The sequence below is a fragment of the Monodon monoceros genome, unplaced genomic scaffold (genome assembly GCF_005190385.1).
Source record: "Monodon monoceros isolate NGI ecotype Baffin Bay Population unplaced genomic scaffold, NGI_Narwhal_1 Super_Scaffold_15, whole genome shotgun sequence".
NCBI lineage: Eukaryota > Metazoa > Chordata > Mammalia > Artiodactyla > Monodontidae > Monodon > Monodon monoceros.
The window spans coordinates 43,366,347-43,387,744 of record NW_021703771.1 but is presented as its reverse complement, the minus strand read 5'-3'; the positions used below and the strand labels follow the sequence as shown (position 1 = coordinate 43,387,744).

Here is a 21,398-nt window from a genome sequence, read left to right as displayed (position 1 = left end):
GTGAGTGTGGAGCTAGAGGGGTACAAGTCACATCCAGGCAGTGAGGGGCTGAAAAAACAGACTCCGGGGTGGGGAAGAAGTAGTCAGGGAAGTGTTACAGAAGTAAACAAAGTCTCACTTCAGATTCCACTATGCTGGCTCTGAGAAGAACATTAGTTTCTACTAAATTAACTTATTCTGTTCTCAGAATGTAGCAAGTTGATTTTGGACTTGATAGAGTAAAACTTTTAAGGTCAATACCATGCAATTTTTACCTCTGAGTCAAAGTTTCTCACTCTGGTTCCTGTACCAACTGCATCAGTTACCTGGGGTGCTTGCTAAAAATACAGACTTGGGTAGAGGGCGATGGAGGCTACCCTGGACTTTTTCTAAATTTCTTGGGGATGAGGTCCAGGAAAATTGCTGCTTTAAGTATGAACTACTTGGGGATTCTGAAGTCAAATAGCAAAATAAAGAGGATATTTTTGGTAGTGGCTCTGAATAATTCCTGCTTCAATAAGGCCTTTTTTTTTAATGGGGGTGAGGGAGAGTGTGTATTTTGGGAAAACGGTTAAGTGGCAAATGGTATAGGGGAATAAGAGTTCTATGTAGTGGACTGTCAGCCTCCGCCTCCCCCCAGTCACCTGCAAGGTGGCTGGCTTAGAGTAGGTAGGTACTCGATGTTTGTTGACTTGTTGAACACAGGGACAAAGGTATTTATAACTTCCAAGAGTTTTGAAAGTCCTTTCTCTGAACTTCTGCACCAATCTTTCAGTGCCCAGCTATCAGAAGCAGTCATAATGGAGTAGCTAGGGTGTGTGGATTTTGGAGAAAGACTGAAATCAAACTCCAGACCATCAACATTTGAGAGGATCAAGTTCCTTAATCTCCCCATTTATAAAGAAGAACTAGAAGTAATACTTACATCCCAGCGTTGTTGGGAGTCTCAACTGAGTTAACAGGTTATCTATTACAAATAGGTATCAATGAAATACATCATTAATGCAAACACTCAGAACCCTATCCAACACATAAATGCATTCCATAAATGCCCATTCAAACCCCGGTACTCCTTAATGTCTGCAGTAGGTCCCCTTAACAGGTCAGAACCTCCGAGCAATTATCAGCAGAAAATGAAAAAATAAATGAAATCCACGACGACCCAGTATAGGGGTCGTGGGCTGCAGCTCAGCGGGTTCCATGCGGTCGAAGGGGTGGGAGAGTGGTCTCTCCCCGCCCGGCTCGGAGCACGTGGTCCGCCCGGGCGGGAGCTTAGCCACAGTGGGGGAGGGGAGCGGCGTGGGACATCGCGGAGGGGGTCTAGGCGGCCCCGGCTACGGTTGGGGAGGCGCCGACTGCGCAGGCTCATGATAGGCGCAACCACTGTGCGAAGATCCGAAGGGGTGGAGCGTTCACCTGGCTCTGCGCTCTCTTTACTTACGGAGCGAAAGCCTGACTCTTTTTAAAAATAGTTTTCCGACTGTATTTGTACCCGCCCTGCGCAAGTTGTTCATCATTGGAAGGCCTCCTTCCCCAGAAATGAAGAAGCCTCTTTCTCTAGTCGTGCCCCCTCCTCCCCCGTGGAGTCACAGTGGACGCGCCCCACCTCCCCTCGGCCTCCGGAGGTGGTTTGGCTGCCCCCTCCCCCTCCCCAGTGTCGCGAGTTGGCGCCGCTGCCACCCCCTGGTCCGCGCTCTCGGCCACTCGGCCGGGCGGTACCGAGCCCTCCCGGCACTCCCCTCCTCTCCACCCTCCGGCCCTCCGGCCTGCCTTTCCCCGCGGCACTGTCACCGCCCCCCCACCTTCGCCCCAGCCCTCTTCTCTCCCCGCCGAGCCGCGGCGGCAGCAGCAGCAGCAGCAGCCAGAGGAGGAGCCGGAGGCGGCGGTGGCCGGGGAGCCCATGGCGTACAGTCAGGGAGGCGGCAAGAAGAAAGTCTGCTACTACTACGATGGTGAGAGGCAGGCCGGCCGGCGGGTGGGTGGGCGGGCAGGGCTGCGGCGCCGGGCCCGGAGCCGCACCTGGCTCTGCGGCAGCCGTCGCGAGTGGTCGCCGGTGCTGAGGGGTCAGGAGGAGGGACCGACGTTTGGCCGCATCTTAACCCATTCGCGACCCGACACTGTCTGGCAGTCTCCGCGGGGAGCTAAGTGGACGCCCCACTTTTCCGTTCGGCCCCTCTCCTTCCCGCAGCGTCGTCCGCCGCCGGCCTACCCTGGCTTCGTGCTGGTGCGAAGCAGACGGCCCTCCCTCGCGTCTCTCCCCTCCGCCTCTCCGTGGGAGGGAGGTTTGGGGTCCCCTACTCCGGCCGCCTGCACCCGATTTCTCCCCCCGGGTCAAAACAGCTACCCCGGCCCAGACTCCACACAAAGCCCCACGGCCTCGAGAGCTCCGCCCCTCGAGCCCCCATTCCTCCTCTCCCCTCCTCCGCTCCCCTCTGTCCCCGGCTGGCCCGAGCGTCTTCTCCTTTCTCTGCTGCCGGCCTCTCCCCGGACCCCTCGACCCGGGTGGGTGCTGGAGAGTACCCCTTGAGGGTGGGGGCTCACGTGCGCCTTGAGGCGCGCTCACACCCCTGTTTTGCGTGGGCTCCATCCCTCTCCTTTGTTTGCCGGGTGCTTTGAGCGCCACTTTCTCAGCATTCAAATGAAAAGGCTTCACTTCCTCAATAAAAATGAGGGTTTTCGAGTTTGAGGTAGTCAGGCTTCAGGGGAAATAAGACGGTGGGAGGGCATCGTAGAGCTGTTGCTGCTTGTGTTGTCGGTCAGGCTCGATGGGTCCTGGCTTGCCTCTCTGAGAGGTGGTTACCACCCACTTCTTTGTTGCTTTGTTCGATCAGGAAATACCGTGCTTTGGAGGTGTGGGACAGATAGCATTGGCATTTGGCTTGCGAAGGCTGTTTCTAGGCGATGGGAGGCCTGGTGCAGGAAAACTTTGAGGAGCAGTGCAGAAAGTGCTAAATAATCAGAAAAGCTTGAACTCGTGGAACAGTAAATTATAAAAGTAAGATAATTTCATTTTAGGGGTTCTTCTCATTTGCAATTTGAGCAGTAAGTCTTCTTGAATCCCGTTTCTTGGGCCAGTCAAAATACAATGAAAGGAGCGGTTACTTTTTTACAGATTGCACAAAGACGTTAACTTGGTAAATAGTTCCTAGTAGGTTACTCTCCAGAGAAGAAATTCTAAAATTTAACAAAGAAGCTAGGTTCAGAGACCTGAAAGTCCATCTGATTTGTGAGAAGCGATACAAATTTTGGAAGCTGTTTACTACATTCAATGTATTGTAAATCGTAAAATCTTAGAGCGGTGGAAAGATCTTACAGGACTAGGTCAGAATAAATCTGACTTTAATTTTAAAATGGCCATATCATATCTCTCCAGTTAGCAAGGATGAATCATTTTAATGCCTATTTATATAAAATAACCACTTGTGTCATTTGTGGAAAAATCTAAAATCTTACAGAAGAAATCTAAATTGTTTGATATTTGGTAGCTAGTGCTAAGTAGTCACAGCCATGTTTTTAAAATATTTTTTGAGAGAACTGCATGTATGTGTGATACAAATTGATTTGAAATTATGCCATCATGGGGGAGTGGAGATGGGAGTACATTTTAATTTTAACGTGAATTATTAACGTTTCTTAAAGTTAATTCTTTAAGAATTCCCGCATATTTTGGGTCACTGGCCTGGTCTTGCATTCCATGACCAAATTGGAAAGTAAATAACCATGTATGTAAGTTAATTTTTAAAACAACATTGTTTCTCTAAGGTTTAGAGATTGTTGTTGTCAGGGCTTTGGGTAGAGAAGAAAGGTTTTAAAAGTTTGGGGTAACTGGTGCTAAGGCCCTTCCTGGAGCTGTTAGTTGCTGTTGACAGTGATAGGCTCTGATGAAGTAAGCTGCTTGAAACTTCTTGTCACCAGGCTTGAACCGTAGAACCAGGAGGTAAACTTAAGTTGCAGTTTTATCAGCTATTTGTTCCTGGGCCCGTCTATGATGAGCCTCTGTTGAGGAAATGGGAGCAAGTACTGGTCCCAAAGGCGGGATGCAGACTTGATAGGAAGAGTAATCTTTGATTGTGACTTAAGTACTTTATAGTGGACCATACAACTGCATTATCTGATGGCCAACAGCAGGTGTATAACTGAATGTTTGGGTATCTCTGGTTAGGTTATCTGTCTTTTGTCTATGGCTCTTCCTTGACTAATTTTTAGAATGGAATTTGTAGTTGCTTACATTTGGAATATGCTTTGAGTTCTTTTCATGGGTGTGGGGCTAATAAAATATTTTGCAGAGGTTATTAAATTGAAGGGGTATTATTATGCTAATTCTTTGTATGTGATAGTATTTTAAGCTGTGCATAGTTAATTCCAAAGCTTACATTTTCATCACCAGAAAAACCCTATTTTGTCAGCTTATAGAGGTAGCGATAGTAGTTTTTTCTTTTTTTAATTGTGAGGAAAGAGGATGCAAGTAAAGCAGCTTGTGCACAGGGAACTAACTCTAAGATACACAACATGGATTGGATTTGGAGTGTGTGGTGTCAATAATAATAGGGCCTTAATCTATTAGACTAGAGTAGCTGGTTTTAACTTGTTAGTAAAGGAAGTAGAAGGAAGAAAGATAAAGAGGAAAGGAGTGAAGTAGCAAATTCTGTAACCATAGGAATCCTACCTTTAGGCTTACTGGGACCATTAGGACTACTCTTGGTGACACAGAGAGAATGTCTAGCAAATGAAAGGGGCTTCTAAAAGACGTATGTTCTTTTCTCTGTACACATTACAGTCTTCAATATCAATACCCTTTAGATCACTGGAATGATGGTTTCTTCTTCTTCTTTTTTTTTTTTTGGCCGTACGCGGGCCTCTCACTGTTGTGGCCTCTCCCGTTGCAGAGCACAGGCTCTGGACGCGCAGGCCTAGCAGCCATGGCTCACGGGCCCAGCTGCTCCGCGGCATGTGGGATCCTCCCGGACCGGAGCACGAACCTGCGTCCCCTGCATCGGCAGGCGGACTCTCAGCCACTGCACCACCAGGGAAGCCCATGGAATGATGGTTTCAAGTGAACCTTCAGGCACTGATGGATAGGGTATTCTTAAACCTTTGAGGACAAGTAAGAGAAGTTTTTACTTCTCTTATTGCAGCTATTGACTCATGACTCATTTCCAAAAACGTATATCTAAATCTTGATCTTCTAGTATATACTGCAAGATTGTCAATAATCTGTAAACGATATAGTTAGATCCCTTCTGGCTTTAAAATAATGTGACTTCCGGGGATTCCCTGGCAATGTGGTGGTTAGGGCTCTGAGCTTCCACTGCAGGGGGCACGGGTTCTATCCCTGATCGGGGAACTGAGATCACACACACCACACAGAGCGGCCAAAAGAGAAGAAAATAAAAAATAAAATGATGTGATTCTGTACTTAAATGTAATTAGCAAACCAAGCTTTGTTAGGCTCTGATTAAATACTCACATTATTAATACTTTATCTAGAAATGTTAAGAGTACTTTCTTTTAAGCTTGAGGCCAATTACATTTAGTGTCTTCTACTGTATATACAATATGATAGGGTTGTATATATACATAATTTATATGATTACATGCATTGCTCTGTGTTATATTTTTCCCTTCTCTGATAGGACACATCAAACTATTTGGAGACAGGTGGTTCAGAGAAAAGCACTCAACACTGTACAAAGAGTTACCAAGATCATGTCTCCCAATATACTCCTAGTTTACTGTAGCACATTATAAGAATTCTGCTTGGCAGCCAACTATTGACAGATTTCCTTAGACGTTTACTTATAACAGTGATGCCAAAGCCTTTTGCTAGGTAGTCTTTAATGTAATTGCATGGGTTCTTAGCTATAGTATAAATCGTTATTATCCATAAAATAGGTAACCTTTTCTTTGGAGGCAAATCAGGGTGCTGAATGAATTATAGCAGCAGTTCACAAATACCAATGGTTTTAATTGCACATCATTAATTTAAACATAGTAGAACATAAGACTGAGATTTTCATATACTTGGGTTCTCTTCCCCCAGATGTTTTTTTACCATTTACTTCCTTCAAATTTCACCTTTTCAGAGAAGCTTTTCCCTATTACCTTAATCCCTGTTACTGCTTTTCTCCCTATCAATTATACCACCTAATTTTTGTCTCTCTTCGCACTAGAATATAAACTTCATGAGGACAGAATCTGTTTTGCTGATGTCTATACTTTCACCAGCCTAAATATAAATAAATAAATAAACAAACATTTTTTACATTATTGATGAATAAATGATTAACACCTTATATTTTTATAGCTGGAGCACTTTCATATAATATTCTCTCTAATTCTTACACCCACTCTAGTTACAGACAGGTAGGATAAGTGGCGTTTTATTTATTTTCCCCATGAAAATAGATTCGTCTCTCTGTTTGACTCAGTCCACCACTTAATCCTTTTCTACATTGTCTAGTTTTAATGTCCAAGGCGAGATCAACATCTGGTACCTAAAAGATTTTTCTTTTTTCCTTTGGTGACCCAAGAGTGGAACTATTGCCACTGCTACAGAAAAAAAAAAGGTTTCTCTGCTACCAAAAAAAAAAAAAAGTATTAGTAATTATATCTTTCCATTAACAAAAATTTTAAATGCTTGTGCTGACACATCCTTAAAGGAAACAGTTGGAATTGAGGAGGGAGGGTAGTTATCTCTTAGGGAATAATAACAGCACTGAAACATGGGTGAGATAAGATTTAAAAGTTCAAGTGTAAGGGTGAAGTCAGCTTTGGGTTCAGAAATATCAAATGGGCTTAAAGTCCCTACTGTGTGCCAGGTAGAGAAAAGATTGAAGTCCTAAGAAGAAAATATAAGACCATATTAGAAGTAAATGCTGGAAAGGGTGTGGAAAAAAGGGAACCCTCCTATACTGTTGGAGGAGATGTAAATTGATACAGCCTCTATGGAGAACAGTGTGGAGGTTCCTTAAAAAACTGAAAATAGAGCTACCATATGATCCAGCAATCTCACTCCTGGTCATATATCTGGAGATAACTCTAATTCAAAAAGATACATGCACCCCAGAACTTCCCTGATGGCACAGTGATTAAGAATCTGCCTGCTAGTGCAGGGGTCACAGGTTCGAGCCCTGGTCTGGGAAGATCCCACGTGCTGCGGAGCAACTAAGCCTGTGCGCCACAACTACTGAAGCCCGCACGCCTAGAGTCCATGCTCTGCAACAAGAGAAGCCACCTCATTGAGAAGCCCACGCACCACAACAAAGAGTAGCTCCCGCTCACCGCAACTAGAGAAAGCCTGTGTGCAGCAACAAAGACCCAATGCAGCCAAAATTAAATAAATAAATTGATTAAAAAAAAAAAAAAGGATACATGCACCCCAGTGTTCATTGCAGCACTGTTTACAACAGCCAAGACATGGAAGCAACCTAGATTTCCAGCGACAGCGGAATGGATAAAGGTGTGGTGCATACATACAATGGACTATTACTCAACCATAACAAAGAATGAAATAATGCCATTTGCAGCCACGTGGATGGACTTAGAGATTATCATACGAAGTAAAGTAAGTCAGACAGAGAAAGGCAAATATCGTATGATATCACTTATACGTGGAACCTAAAAAAATGATGCAAATGAACTTACAAAACAGAAATAAGACTCACAGACTTAGGAAACAAATTTATGGTTATTACCAAAGGGGAAAGGTGGGAGGGAGGGGTAAATTAGGAATTTGGGATTAACATATACACAGTACTATACATAAAATAGTTAATCTGTATAATACTGTATAGCCCAGGGAACTCTGCTCAGTACTATGTAATAACCTATGTGAGAAAAGAATCTGAAAAAGAATAGATATATGTATATGTATAACTGAATCACTTTGCTGTACATGTGAAACTAACACAGCATTGTGAATCAACTATACTCCAATGTAAAATAAAAATCTAAAAAAAATTTTAAAAATGGCCTTAAGGAGAAAAAAATAAGACTGTTAGATAGTAAGAGAGGGAACCTTTGTAAAGGGAGGGCCTGAAGGCAGAGAATGGGCCAGCCTCCTTAAAAGAGTTTTCCTACATAAGACATTGCAAACTTCAAAGGCTGGGTAGTTAGAAAGAACCTAGTACACTTAACAGAAAGGAAGCCAAGAGGAAGACATGGGGGAACTGTAGGGTGCCAGGCCAAGTAGTAAAGGGCCAGACCACACAAGACTTTGTGGTAAGAGATTTGGACTTGAATATTCAGGAAGCAGAAAGCCATTGAAGGTTTCTTAAGTAGAGAGAACTCTGGAAAGTGGAGAAAGAATGGTAAAGAGTAATAGAATGTGAACACTGAAAGCAAGAATTGAGTATATACTGGTCCACGTACAAGACAATAATTGCAACTGATAGACATGGACATATTTAAGAGAGGTTTTGGGAGTAAAACCTATAGAACTTGTTGATGGATTGGAAATGGAGTTGGGGCTTTGTGATGACTGAATAAAGGATGGCTCCTAAATTTCTGAATTGAGCAGTTAGGTGGCTTATTCCTGAGAGAAGAGGATTTAGGGCAGCACTCTTGATTCATTGACATACCCAAGCACCTGCCTGGCACACAGTAGGCTCTTGGTCTGTTCAGTGAATAAGTGAACTTGAGAAACCCCTGATATTTCAAGGTTGGTGGAGGAGTGGCTGTGGGGTGGTAGTAAAGTCCAGGAACATGGTATTGTGGAAGCCAAGAGTGAATGTTTCAAGAAGTGGCCAGTGTGTTAAAGCCGCTAGTGGACTAACTAGTCTGGAAGACAAAAATAATACAGTAGCTCTCTGTTTTTTCCTGAATCATTTTTTAGTCAGCTTTTCTTCAGGGGTATATTTTATATTTCATAGTCCTGAAGTCCAAAATTATCTGAAAGGTGAAAAGAAATTTTTGTAACTCATTTGGAATCAAAAGCTTAACCTGAATTAATGTTTATCATCTTTATTCCTCTTATTCTGAATATTCGTACATTTTTGCTGCAGAAATATTAATGTTTGATTACAGAAGGCTGCCCAGTCTCCAGATTATCACATAATATCTGGCAGATTTATCATTTTACATTTATAAAATCTGAAAAAGTCTGAAATGTATCTAGTCTCAAGGACTTTAGAGGACTTTAGATAAAAGAGATTGTAGACCTTAGTAGCCACTTCTCTTCTGATAGCTTCTTGAAGAGTGAGCAGCTTTGAAAATTTTGCAGATAACTAAATCTTTTTGGTAATTACTTCACATTGACAAAGTTTGTTGTATTCAAGGAGCCACTTAGAGCTAATTTTCCTGGATACTTATTTCATTGGTAAAGCATTTTAAACTATTTTGATGAAAATCAGGGTAACATTTTAAATGCCCAAATTACATTACTGACCATTTAAATCAGATGAATGAAATCCATAGGTTTTTAAAACTAAGAAAAGCCATATTTTATCTTTATGAAAAAGTGGATGGCTGCAGAGCACCCACGTAGAGAATTTTGTGATAGGGGATTAAGCAGGAAAAAAGTTGGGGATGGTTCTTTTAGACCCCCCTTACATTTTGGAAGAATTCTTCATAAGCCAAATAGCAGTTATCTGTAGCTTGGCTGCCCTTGTGGACATGTGTCATTTAAGTAGTGTGCATATTCTTCTTTTTTTTAAAAAAAAAAAAATTTTTGTCTGCATTGGGTCTTTGTTGCTGCACACGGGCTTTCTCTAGTTGCAGAGATGGGGGGCTACTCTTCCTTGCAGTGTGCACGCGGGCTTCTCATTGCGGTGGCTTCTCTTGTTAAAGAGCATAGGCTCTAGGTGCACGGGCTTCAATAGTTGTGGCACGCAGGCTTGGTAGTTGGGGCATGCAGGCTTAGTAGTTGTGGCGCATGGGCTTGGTTGTTGCGCGGCATGTGGGATCTTCCCGGACCAGGGATCAAACCCGTGTGCCCTGCATTGGCAGGCGGATTCTTAACCACTGTGCCACCAGGGAAGCCCAACAAAGATCTTAAGTCTTTATTAAAATGTTTGTATTATGTCCTTTTCTTGTCAGGCTTCCCCCTACCATTTCTTTCTAGGTTCTATAAGTGTCGTTGCTTTCCCAGTAGCTACTACTTAAGAAGATTGGCAGGGTTGCCTTGCCTGAGTTTGAATCTAGCTCCTCTATTGCTAGCTATTGTGACTTTGACAATATCACCTGACTTGTCTGCATCTCATCCATCTTCACTATTATAAAATAGGAAAGTAGTAATAATACCTACATCATAGGATTGTTGAGAAGATTAACAGATAATACACATGAACTGCTTAGAATAGTGCCTTCTAGTAAGCTGTCAATAAATGTTAATTATTGCTAACATCTTTTTTTATCAAGCACTCTTGCTGAGAAATTGCAACTGTACTTTCCCTTCTATAGATTATTGTGGTCTTTCCCATTATTAGATTAGTGATTACTTTTCACTGGATTCTCAGTATGTACATAACTAGAGTATTTGATCTTAAGATACGGTAGATATTAGAGACATTTCATCTTGATAATTCTTACACAGGGGTAGATGGAAGTTATGTGAAGATTAGTTTCTTTATTCTTACTCTCGTTATCTCCTTTGGTAGTGATGATAACTTAGAAATACCTTCCTTGCATTAACCTTAGCTCAATGATGCTTCGTGTCTCTAGTGGGCTTTCTACATCTAAGAATTCGTTGAGACCAGGCTGCTTTCAAGGAACTTTATGTGTACTACCACGATGTAGAGCGGAGCTTTATAGCTTGGGAGGTAGTTTGTTTCCTGCATTCATAGACTGAATTGTGATAAATGCAGAGGAGTGTCCCCATAGCTCTGCTTTGCTATTTGTCTGTATTGTCTTAGCTTTACTGTTGGTACAGATTAAGAAAGGTTACTTTCCTTTTAAATGACCATGTGTATATATGAATCGTTTTCAGAAGAGAGCTTGTGTTGAAAATGAAGAGTTAAGTAAATTAGAGGTGCGGCACCAACAAAATCAATTAGTAGTAGTATTAGAAACGGGTATAAAAGTGAATGTTCATCCTGGACTGTTATCAAAAATATGGAAGAGAGAAGCAAAAGGTTTTGAATTCTTAGTTTTCATTAAACAAACAAAAAAAGGTGTGTATTTAGGCAGGATTTTGAAAGATTTTTTTGATCTAGAAGGGGAGTAAATGGCATTTTTTATCCCTAGTTTTTATTATATGAACCCATGTTTAAATGATTAACATCAAACCACTAAAATCAGCTTGGCTATCGTAACAAAATTTTAGAATTGATTATTTAAAAACTAGAATTAGTACCGAAGGTAATTTCTAATAAAGGCTGTTGTAAAAATTGCCCATTACATTAGAAAAATGGTATATATTTAAGTGGCATCCTTAACACTTTTTATTATAGAAACACTGGATCTTTACCTTAAAGTATTAATTTTGTTGAAGTTTGGTAGAGACAAAAATCTGGGATTTTGGTGTTTTTATTTTGTTTATTTATTTTTTTGCGGTACGCGGGCCTCTCCCGTTTGCAGAGCACAGGCTCCGGACGCACAGGCTCAGCAGCCATGGCTCACGGGCCCAGCCGCTCCGCAGCATGTGGGATCTTCCCGGACCGGGGCATGAACCCGTGTCCCCTGCATCGGCAGGCGGACTCTCAACCACTGCGCCACCAGGGAAGCCCTGGTGTTATTTAAAGTAAATCTTACGTGTCAGTTTTAAGACCTTGGGATGTAATATATCATAAAAAGATAGGTTAGGAATTATAACTTTTTAATTGTGAAGAATGAGAAAAAATATCCTTATTACCTTGAAAAATGTAATAAGTATGTCATCATAGCAAAACTTTATTTAGGATCCAAATTTCAGTTACCAAAATTTTTATTGACTGTGATATGGATATATAAAACATTGTAGCCACGATAATACCAACTATAAAGGATTTTTGGCATGCCAGTGAATCATCCAAGAAGCAATATTTGCTATAAAATTTTTAAGTCATACTGGTGAAACTCAGAGAATGTACCTTAAGCATCTAAATTTGCCAGTAAATACTAAAAGCAGGTATCACTCTAAGGAACAAAAACTTTTGTAAGTGAGTAAAGAGTATTTTATTTGGGCTAATCCTAAATAAGAAAGTTCAGTAAACTAAAAATCAGAAAAGCTTGCTTGCCTTAATCTTTGAACAAGCATAATATATTGATGGAGTCATCAGTATGTAAAAGTGTGCATAGGATCTTGGTTTTCTAATACAGTTTGAAAGTTGAAAAATCTAAAATTATTATTTAAGATTTCAAATAAAGCTTATTTAGGTGATAAATGTCGTCTAATGGTGGACACATAAATTTTAATAGTTCATGAAGATTCTCTTGTCTGTATTGTTCATTTTGTCTCTTTCCTCTTTTAGGTGATATTGGAAATTATTATTACGGACAGGGTCATCCCATGAAACCTCATAGGATCCGCATGACCCATAACTTGCTGCTAAATTATGGCTTGTATAGAAAAATGGAAATATATGTGAGTATACCTTTCGGTAAATATTCACTGTTTGTTTGTTTAAACCACTACTTTGAAACTTTGTTTTCAAAGTTGGAGGGCATTTAGCAGATGAAAAGGTGTGGAAGTAAACAGAAACTCCTCTTTTTGTTTTATTCTTCAGAGAAAACTTGAGAGTGTGGGAGCTGTGGCCTCTTTTTTTTCCCTTATTCCTTCAACCATTTTAAAAAACAGTTTCCCTTCCCCAGGTTTTCACATAACTGGAGACCAACTCAATTTAGCATACTAAATATTTTTGTTATGATAATTATTGACCTGTCTGCTGCTGAAGAGTTGACCTGGGACTGTTAAAAAAGAATTATGCAGAAAATTAATCCTACCAATATTTGTTGGCGTATAGGAACACTGTATTAGTGAGCAAGCAAAGTGTCTATTTTGTAGAAGATGTGGGAGTATAGATAAACAGATATAAGATGCAACAATTCTTATCCACTTGGGGAGAAGAGAAAGACTTGAAGCAGTTAACAATGTTGGGTAATATATGTGAGCTTCTTTGTTTCAGATTATAGACATTTAGAGAAGAGGAGTTGGATAAGACTTTCAGTCAGGAAGCCTTGTGGCAGAAGTGTGTCATAAATGAAACGATCCTAGGAACAAGGATGATTTGGATAGAGGAAAAGGAAGAGAGATCATGAACTAATAGAGAATGAATCTCATTCTACCTGAATGAGTCTCACTCATCCTTCCTGAAGCTTTTTGGTCATTGATGAAATTACTGGATATAGAGCAGGAGGTTTGTGATAGAAAATAAGAGAAAGTAGAGTTTATGAACGTGGATTAGTCTTTAGAAGGGTTGACCTATTTCCACTAAAATAAAAGGAGTGATTAATTCATAGTTGGTGTTAGGCCTGCCTTAATCCTTTTTAAAGGAATGTGAATTATCTTTGGATTTGATTTCTGTTTTCTAAAACACACATGTATAAATTTGGATTTGCTTTGGAATTTATTTTGTTCTGGCAGACCTAGTTCTTTTGAGAGTATTGTTAGGGGAAATTGTATACTTTGTGTTTGGTAACCCTGATGTTACCAGTTGTAATTCCACAATTCTGACATTTATTTTTCTTCACAGAGGCCCCATAAAGCCACTGCTGAAGAAATGACAAAATACCACAGCGATGAGTACATCAAATTTCTGCGTTCAATAAGACCAGATAACATGTCCGAGTATAGTAAGCAGATGCAGAGATGTATGTTTCTATGTTAAAAGTATATATTAGTAATGATAAATATAAATGAGTACTTTTAGAAGCTTGTAATTAGTTATCCAAATCTAGGTATTTTCCTGATCTAAAATATTGTTTTAATTATTTACTGATTTAAAAAGTCCGTGTAACAATACTAAAGCTACTTTAAAAAAAAACAACAAAAAACCTACTTGAAGCTTATTGGTCTGCCAAACTGCCAGAGGGCTATCTGGATCTTCTTTGCATTTTGTTTTGGTTCCTTGTTAACTTTGGGATAATGGATATTGGTGGGGAGACCTCACTCCCCTGCTTTAAAAAGAAAAAAAGATTGTACTTTGGCCTTAGCTTGGTGTGTATGCCTCTTGTCTTCTGTTTGGGTGCTTTAGTTAATCTGGACTATTCCAGAAAGTTCCAAAAAACAAAACTGAATTTGCCTCCTGTAGGCAACTGTTTACATTGAATTTACAACTACATGCTTACGTTGTATCAGGTATTGTAAGTAATCTAGAGCTGATGTAAATACATGGGAGGATGTTCCATGGGTTGTATGCAAATAGTATATAAGGGATTTGAGCATCCCCAGATTTTGGTATCCTCAGGGTCTTGGAACCACTCCCTTGTGGATACCAAGGGACAGTTGTACATATAATTTGTACTTCCCTTTGTTGTATTAGTGGAGCTTTTGATTCTCTTCTACATAGTGTTCTCTTTTGTAGATAAAAGGTATTTTATTATTAGAGATTGGTTGGCTTGAAGATGGAATGCAAAATGTCATTCTAAAATGACTGGAACAGTGTCTTTTAAAGCTTGATACTGGAATTCATTCTCATTGATGTTTTTATTGATGGACTTCAGTAATGATTTTTTTAAAAAAAGAACAGTTTCAATAATACTAAATTAAGTGTAGTTGCTAGACATCTCATAAATTCATAGAACTTCATGTACATTTCTACCATAGATTATCTCATTTGATTCAATAAAATGCTGTAATATAAATAGATATTATTTGTCCCTGTTTTTTCAGTGGGGATTCAGGCTTCGATTAAGTCATGGGTAGCCCTAAGGTAAATGAATTAACAGGATTGGTTTAAAATTTACATAATACTGAATTGTATTAAGATTGTGATCATATCTGAATAGCAGGAAGCTAAAATTTATTCATTATAGTGTCAATAAATTAAGGATGTGCAAAGCTACATAAAATAATGACCCTTTTTTTGAAGAGGATATAAATTAAGGGATGAGGAGAAACTGAGAATGGGTTATATGCATCACGACATATTTAGTTCCTCTTTCATTCAGTACTAAGGAACTAAATATGTCGTGATGTGTGGTATATCTGCATGTGTTGTCTCCTTGTGCCTTAAATATTTCTTCTGTATCTTGGCTGTCATGAGCTTAGTTAATTCTTACCATCTTTCAAGATCAATGCTAACCATGGACATAGGGAACCAACTGTTACATCTTTTTGGTAATCAGTAAAATACATTTCAAAGTTTTGGATGTTCTGTGTACTTAAGGAGTTTTAAAGAATGTAAATCATAAAGCAACTGAAGTTACTTATTTAAAGTTTTTAGAATTTTGTTTAATTTACTGTCGTATATTTAAGGAAAAATGCCTGGAAAATTTAAGCCCATGTTTTAATTAAATAACACCAAATACCTTTTATATTTTGATAGCTATTGATTTCTTGTTAACAAAGCAGACATATTCCACAAATAATCATGTTAAGAATTGGTGGTGGTATTTCACATATAACACTGTAACTGCCTTGGATAAAATTGCAAACTTTAGATTACTGCTGTGCTGTGTATGTTTTATGATTGCATCAAACAAACATTATTTGTAGGAAATAGTTTTTGTAAGAAAAGGCTTTCATTAATTCACAGAATGAATTGAAATTAATGAAATCCATCTTCCACAGTTAATGTCGGAGAGGATTGTCCAGTGTTTGATGGGCTCTTTGAGTTTTGTCAGCTTTCAACTGGTGGTTCAGTTGGTAAGTGTCCTGATTTGGTCAAATTTGAAAATTGATTTAAACTTGGTATGTATCTTTTGGGTTATTTGCTTAGAACAAGTTTTAATAGTGGCGGATTTTAATAACAAAAAGTGTGTTTAGCAGAGTACAGTTTTCTTTAGCTGGGCCCCCCTCCATGTTTTGGGATCTTAATGTCTCAAACTTTTTTTTTTAATTTTCAGTTTTTTACTTCAGTTGCATTTTCACTTAGAGACTTCTAACTACCATTGTCACTACTCCTTTCCATCTATGTGCTCTTATTTAATCAGATCACAACTATAGGAAAATAGTTACCTAAGGAGAAACTGTTAGTGCCCTTGATAATGATCCTTTTATGGTTTTATACTCTTGCTTATTTGCTTATGCATGGCATACTCTTTCCACTAGGGCTTTTGTCTAGTTATACTAATTTTTTATCTTAAACATTTAAAAGTCTCCCCTGTCTTGTTTGTTAGCTGGGGCTGTGAAGTTAAACCGACAACAAACTGATATGGCTGTTAACTGGGCTGGAGGATTACATCATGCTAAGAAATCAGAAGCATCAGGATTCTGTTATGTTAATGATATTGTGCTTGCCATCCTTGAATTACTAAAGTAAGTTAATTTGTGTTGATGTTTTTCCTATGAAAAAGTGTTTTATTTAAAACAATAAAATTCTATGGCTTAAAAAAATAAAAGTGAACAGTGGGTTGAAAATAGTTAATGGTGAATCATCATCTGTGGATTCATTCCAAACCATTGTAAAAATACAGGAAATTTGCCCAGTCCTTGGATCATTAAGAATGAGAAGTACATATCAATGTTTGAGGCTCCATTAAGTACCTTTCTAAAAAATATTAGAAGTAGTTTGACAATTTAGATTGGAGATATAGTTTTAATTAATGAAAAATGACATGACCCGAGAAGTTTATGTTCTAACATTTTGTAAGTTTTAACTTTTGAAGGCAAAAATTTGAAACCTATGTTAAAGGAAATTTGTTTACCTATTGAATGAGACCAGCTAACTGCCTAGCTTCCACATAGAATGGGGTTTTGTGCTAATGGATATAATCATCTAAGTTGCTACAGGAGTTAAAGTTATTCTTGACTGCAGTTTGAGAGCAATATCTATAGCGGTATTTGTGATTTTGGAGATTTACAAAGTTAGATTTTTTACCCTCATTAGTTATAACACATCTTAGCAGATTCTACTTCAGATTGTAACAAATTGGTGTTTTCTTAACTTTGAAAATGTTCTTGCCTGAAGTTGTTCCATGCATACTATTTATAAAGGCTAATTTTTCAGTTACTTAAAATTAGGTATTGACTCCTTCAATAAACAACTGATCTCTGTCAATTGACTAATTGAGAGCCAAGCAAAACCCCTTGAAATCATTTGCCTTGTTTTTTAATTCACTGTTGATGTTGGTTGCTGTGTCTTCATCTCTGAGCAGCAGTTCTTACCTGCATGCTAACAGTCTTAACAGGTTTAATGTAGTTTCTCTGGACACACTTCTTCAACTAGTGCAAACTTGATTTAATTAATTGACTATTGGAAACAGCTTATGAGCCACTCAGACATTTAACTTTGTTCACACTTTTTTTTTTCTTTTTTTAAGAAAGTCTATGATGAGACATTCTGGTTTTTATTTTCCAAGTTTCTGAATGTTGCTTTCCTGCGAGTTGAGGATATTCTTGTGAGTGCTTAGTCGGTAATGTCAGCCTGTATTGTATTCTTTTAACATGGCTGTGGTATTATTGTAAAATAAACACAGTGCTCTGCCATTTAATTCCATAATAATCCTCACTTCATTGTGCCTTGAAAGGATGATATATGAAATTCACTTTCCTTTTTTCTTGTTTTGACATGGGTATGCACTGGTTATAAGATCCAGTATGGTGATCATGTGGCTTTTAAAATGCATTCGAATTTTACTGTGATTTGTAGTTCTCCAAGCAGCACTGTGAAGTGTTGAGAATACCACTTGTGGTTTCTGTCACAAGCATTCGGTTGAAATAAAAAAGAAGCCATAGACAATACGTGAACAAGTGAGCATGGCCATGTTTCAGTAACACTTTACTTATGGACGTTGAAATTTGAATTTCATTTAATTGTCACATATCACAAAATTATTATTTTGATTGTATTTTTCAGCCATTTAAAAATGTTAAAAACTATGCTTATCTCAAAGGCTATACAAAAAGAGGCCATTGTCCGAATTTGGCCTATGGACCATAGATTGGCAAACCCTATTTTATAATACTAAAGATACGCTAGAGAGATGTTTTAAAGTAACAATCTTAAGTAAGGTATAATCTTCAGTTATTAATGTACGGAAACATATACTATGTTTTTAAAGCAGAATAAGGCAGATTTCACAGAGCAAACATTTTCTCACCTAGATTGGGTGTAAAGGGAAGATTTAAAGGTCTGAGGCTCAAACTGTAACTTCAGGATGGTCTCTTTGAATGGTGTCTTAGGCTGGAAGCAAAGAAAAGAAAGGGGATTAAACATTCTGGAATGCAGGAGCTCAAAAATAGGTTTCCTGAATCCATGGTGGTTTTTTCCGTCTTAAAACCTTTTTGAAAACTTACTTAAGGTTTTGTTTTCAGGTATCATCAGAGAGTCTTATATATTGATATTGATATCCATCATGGTGATGGTGTTGAAGAAGCTTTTTATACAACAGATCGTGTAATGACTGTATCATTCCATAAATATGGGGAATACTTTCCTGGAACGGGAGACTTGAGGGTAAGATTGAATTCTCTCTGAATAAATATTATGAGATTAACCTAGGAGGTTAGTAATCTTACACCTGAACTAATGTTTTTCTGAGTCATTAATTTGAATCTTGTATGAAGGATTCGTCATTTTATATGCTATAACATTTGTTGGAATTCACTTTTGCTGACTACAAGCAAACATTTAACGAGAACTTAAAGGGCTTTCTTTTGCTGAGCTTTTTTCTTTGGTTGAATAAATTTTTTGAACATCCACAAAGCATGAAGCAGTTTTCTTGATGTTCAGTTTGAATCTTCAAAACCTACTTGATGGTAGCCTGTATTGCTGTTGAATATAAAGATTGGTGGAATAAAATAATTGAGTCTTTTTAAGGTTCTTGTACTGCCCTCCTTTTATGATTGGCCTTTATTTAATTGGTCTAATTTTAATCCCTTTTTTTCTTTAGGCTTCTGAAATTTGTAATGTATGTATATTCTCCCCCCCCCCCCCCCCCCACCTTGGGGAGAGAAAGAATATCATAGCTTATCCTGCCTGCCTATTACATCAAGTGCATTTATTTCTATATTTCTGTTATCTTCTTTCATTTGGTGCTCTTGAAGTTGTTTTGGGTTTTTTTTGTTTTTGCTATACTAGAGGTTTGGTTTTTTGAACCAAACTACAAACATGTTGAAGTTTATTCTGAAATTTAAACAGCTGTTTTTAGTTTAGCTGTATTTTATGGGAGATTTCTTTTGGCATGGCATTCAACATTTGTTCTAAACTGTTTTGTTAAGGTTGTTTTTCAGATCTGTGGTATGTCTTTATAGTTTAACAACCAAAAGTTTAGAGTGACCTTAAAGTAGTCTTCAAATGTATGACTTAATTATTTGATCACAAGGTTGTGCTCTTTCAGTAAGAATTCAGATGGTGAAACCTTACTTTATCTATAAGTGGGTAAGAGGTCATTTGTTTCATTTATTTCAGTTTAAATTATGTGGCTTTTAAAATAATTTATATTTGCAGTTCTTTCTTGCCATGTTAGCTCATTCAGTGACTTTCCCCACTTGGTCTTATCTTACAGACCAGTGGTTCCCAAAGATTGATCCTTAAACTAGCAGAATCACTATCACCTGAGAACTTAGAAGCACATATTCTCAGACTTTATGTACTCTGGATGATTCTTTTCTGCACACTAAAGTTTGAGAACCACTGTTCTAAACCAGTAGAATTTGTTTGTGTATAACCATTGCACTCTGATAGAAATTAAGCAAAAGCTTTCCAGCTTTAAGCTTAAAGAAAGATAGTGTCTTTGCAATACAATTCTAATAATCTCAGAAATAGCAAATGGAAGCCTCTGTTTTAATTTCTGACAGTGTACTTGAAGTTGTTAGAAAATATTGGAGAATATGTGTTTTAAAAAGATTGAGAATGACTTTCAATATCTCTTTTCTTAGGATTTTATACTCCCTGTATAAAATGTCAAAATTTTTTCCTTTTGCATATTATAAAGGTGTCCCCCAAATTTAGGAAACTAAAATCAACTGCTTCATTATATGTGTAGTTGTATTTGGACTTTCGTGAAACTCAAGCATAACTTAATAAACATCACCTTTTCTACCTGACAATTCATTCTAAATCAGAAAAGAAGGCTACTCTAAGCTTAGATTGTTGTTAGAACTATGCTTGCATTTATTAGATCAGTAGTCTAGGTGGAAGAAAAAAACCAAAGGTGTGATGAAGTAGTAGTTGTGGAGTAAGAAATGGAAGGTATAAAACTTGGTCCAACAAAGGCCACAGTTCTGATTTACCAGCCTTTAGCTAGAGTGAGAAGTGCTGACCAACTTTCTGTATTGTAAAATCTTAGTGTCAACATGTATTCCAACTGTGTTTTTAGTGCAGAAGTCTAGGGGTTTACAGTTCTTTAAGTTTGTCCACATGTGTATAGTTTGTATTTAGTTATATAAAAATTTAGATTCTTTAAGAAAAATTGTAGGAGTGAGTGTGTAATTTCATGCTTTTTCATTGAAAGTTGGATCATAATAACTCTAATATTGAAGGGTAAGCTATGCTTTTTAAAAAAATGGGTTCAAGCTGAGATCGTTCCATGAGAGATAAGGGAAGAACATGTATTTGTATTAGTAGTTCTAAAGATTCATATATATTGAGACATTATACAGGTGACCCTTGAAGAATGAGAGGGTCAGGGCGCTGACTTCTGTGCAGTTGAAAATCTGCATATGACTCTGACTCCCCAAAAGCATAAATACTAATAGCCTTCGTGATAATATAGTCAGTTAACATATTCTGTATATGTATATCTACATGTATTTTATGCATTCATAACATACCTTTTTCTTAATTTTTAAAAATATTTCTAAAAAAATATTTCTAGACTGTAGTCATGTGCAAGTTTTTTCAGGTTGTTGCAAATCTCCAGAAAAATTTTCCAATACATTTATTGAAAAAAATCTGCATGTAAGTGGACCCACAATTCAAACCCTGTTGTTTAAGGGTCAACTGTAATTTAAAACATGTAAGAATCAGTTACCCCCAATCCTTTGATGTTGTAGTTAAAGCACTGTTTTGTAGAAATGTCTCAGCCATATCTTCTAGGAATATACAGTTGACCCTTGAACAACACAGGTTTGAACTTCTATGTAGATTTTTTTCAATAAATAATTACTGCAGTGCTAAACAACTCACAGTTGGTTGATCTGCAGATGCAGAATCATGGAGATGGAGGACAGACTGTAAAGTTAAATTCAGGTTTTCAACTATACGGGGGTTTGTACCCCTAACCCTGGTGTTGTTCAAAGGTCAACTGTTTATGTGTGTATATATCTGTATGAACATACACATACATAGATATACACATGCATAACATACACAAATAAATAAGTATATAGTACATGTATGTATATTTTAAGTGTGTGTGTGTGTGTGTGTGTGTGTGTGTGTGTGTGTGTGTGTGTGTGT

General features: G+C 38.2%; 1 protein-coding gene across 1 annotated transcript in view; it reads left to right on the top strand.

Moving 5' to 3' along the window:
* The first annotated feature begins 1,575 nt into the window (after nt 1–1,575).
* The window catches only part of HDAC2 (histone deacetylase 2), a 31,205-nt gene continuing 11,382 nt past the window's right edge, over nt 1,576–21,398 (top strand). The window contains exons 1-6 of the mRNA XM_029224092.1: nt 1,576–1,931; nt 12,366–12,478; nt 13,587–13,704; nt 15,626–15,700; nt 16,174–16,312; nt 18,311–18,452. Coding sequence (XP_029079925.1) covers nt 1,880–1,931; nt 12,366–12,478; nt 13,587–13,704; nt 15,626–15,700; nt 16,174–16,312; nt 18,311–18,452 — 639 coding nt within the window. The 5' untranslated portion in view covers nt 1,576–1,879. The remainder of the gene's footprint in view (nt 1,932–12,365; nt 12,479–13,586; nt 13,705–15,625; nt 15,701–16,173; nt 16,313–18,310; nt 18,453–21,398) is intronic.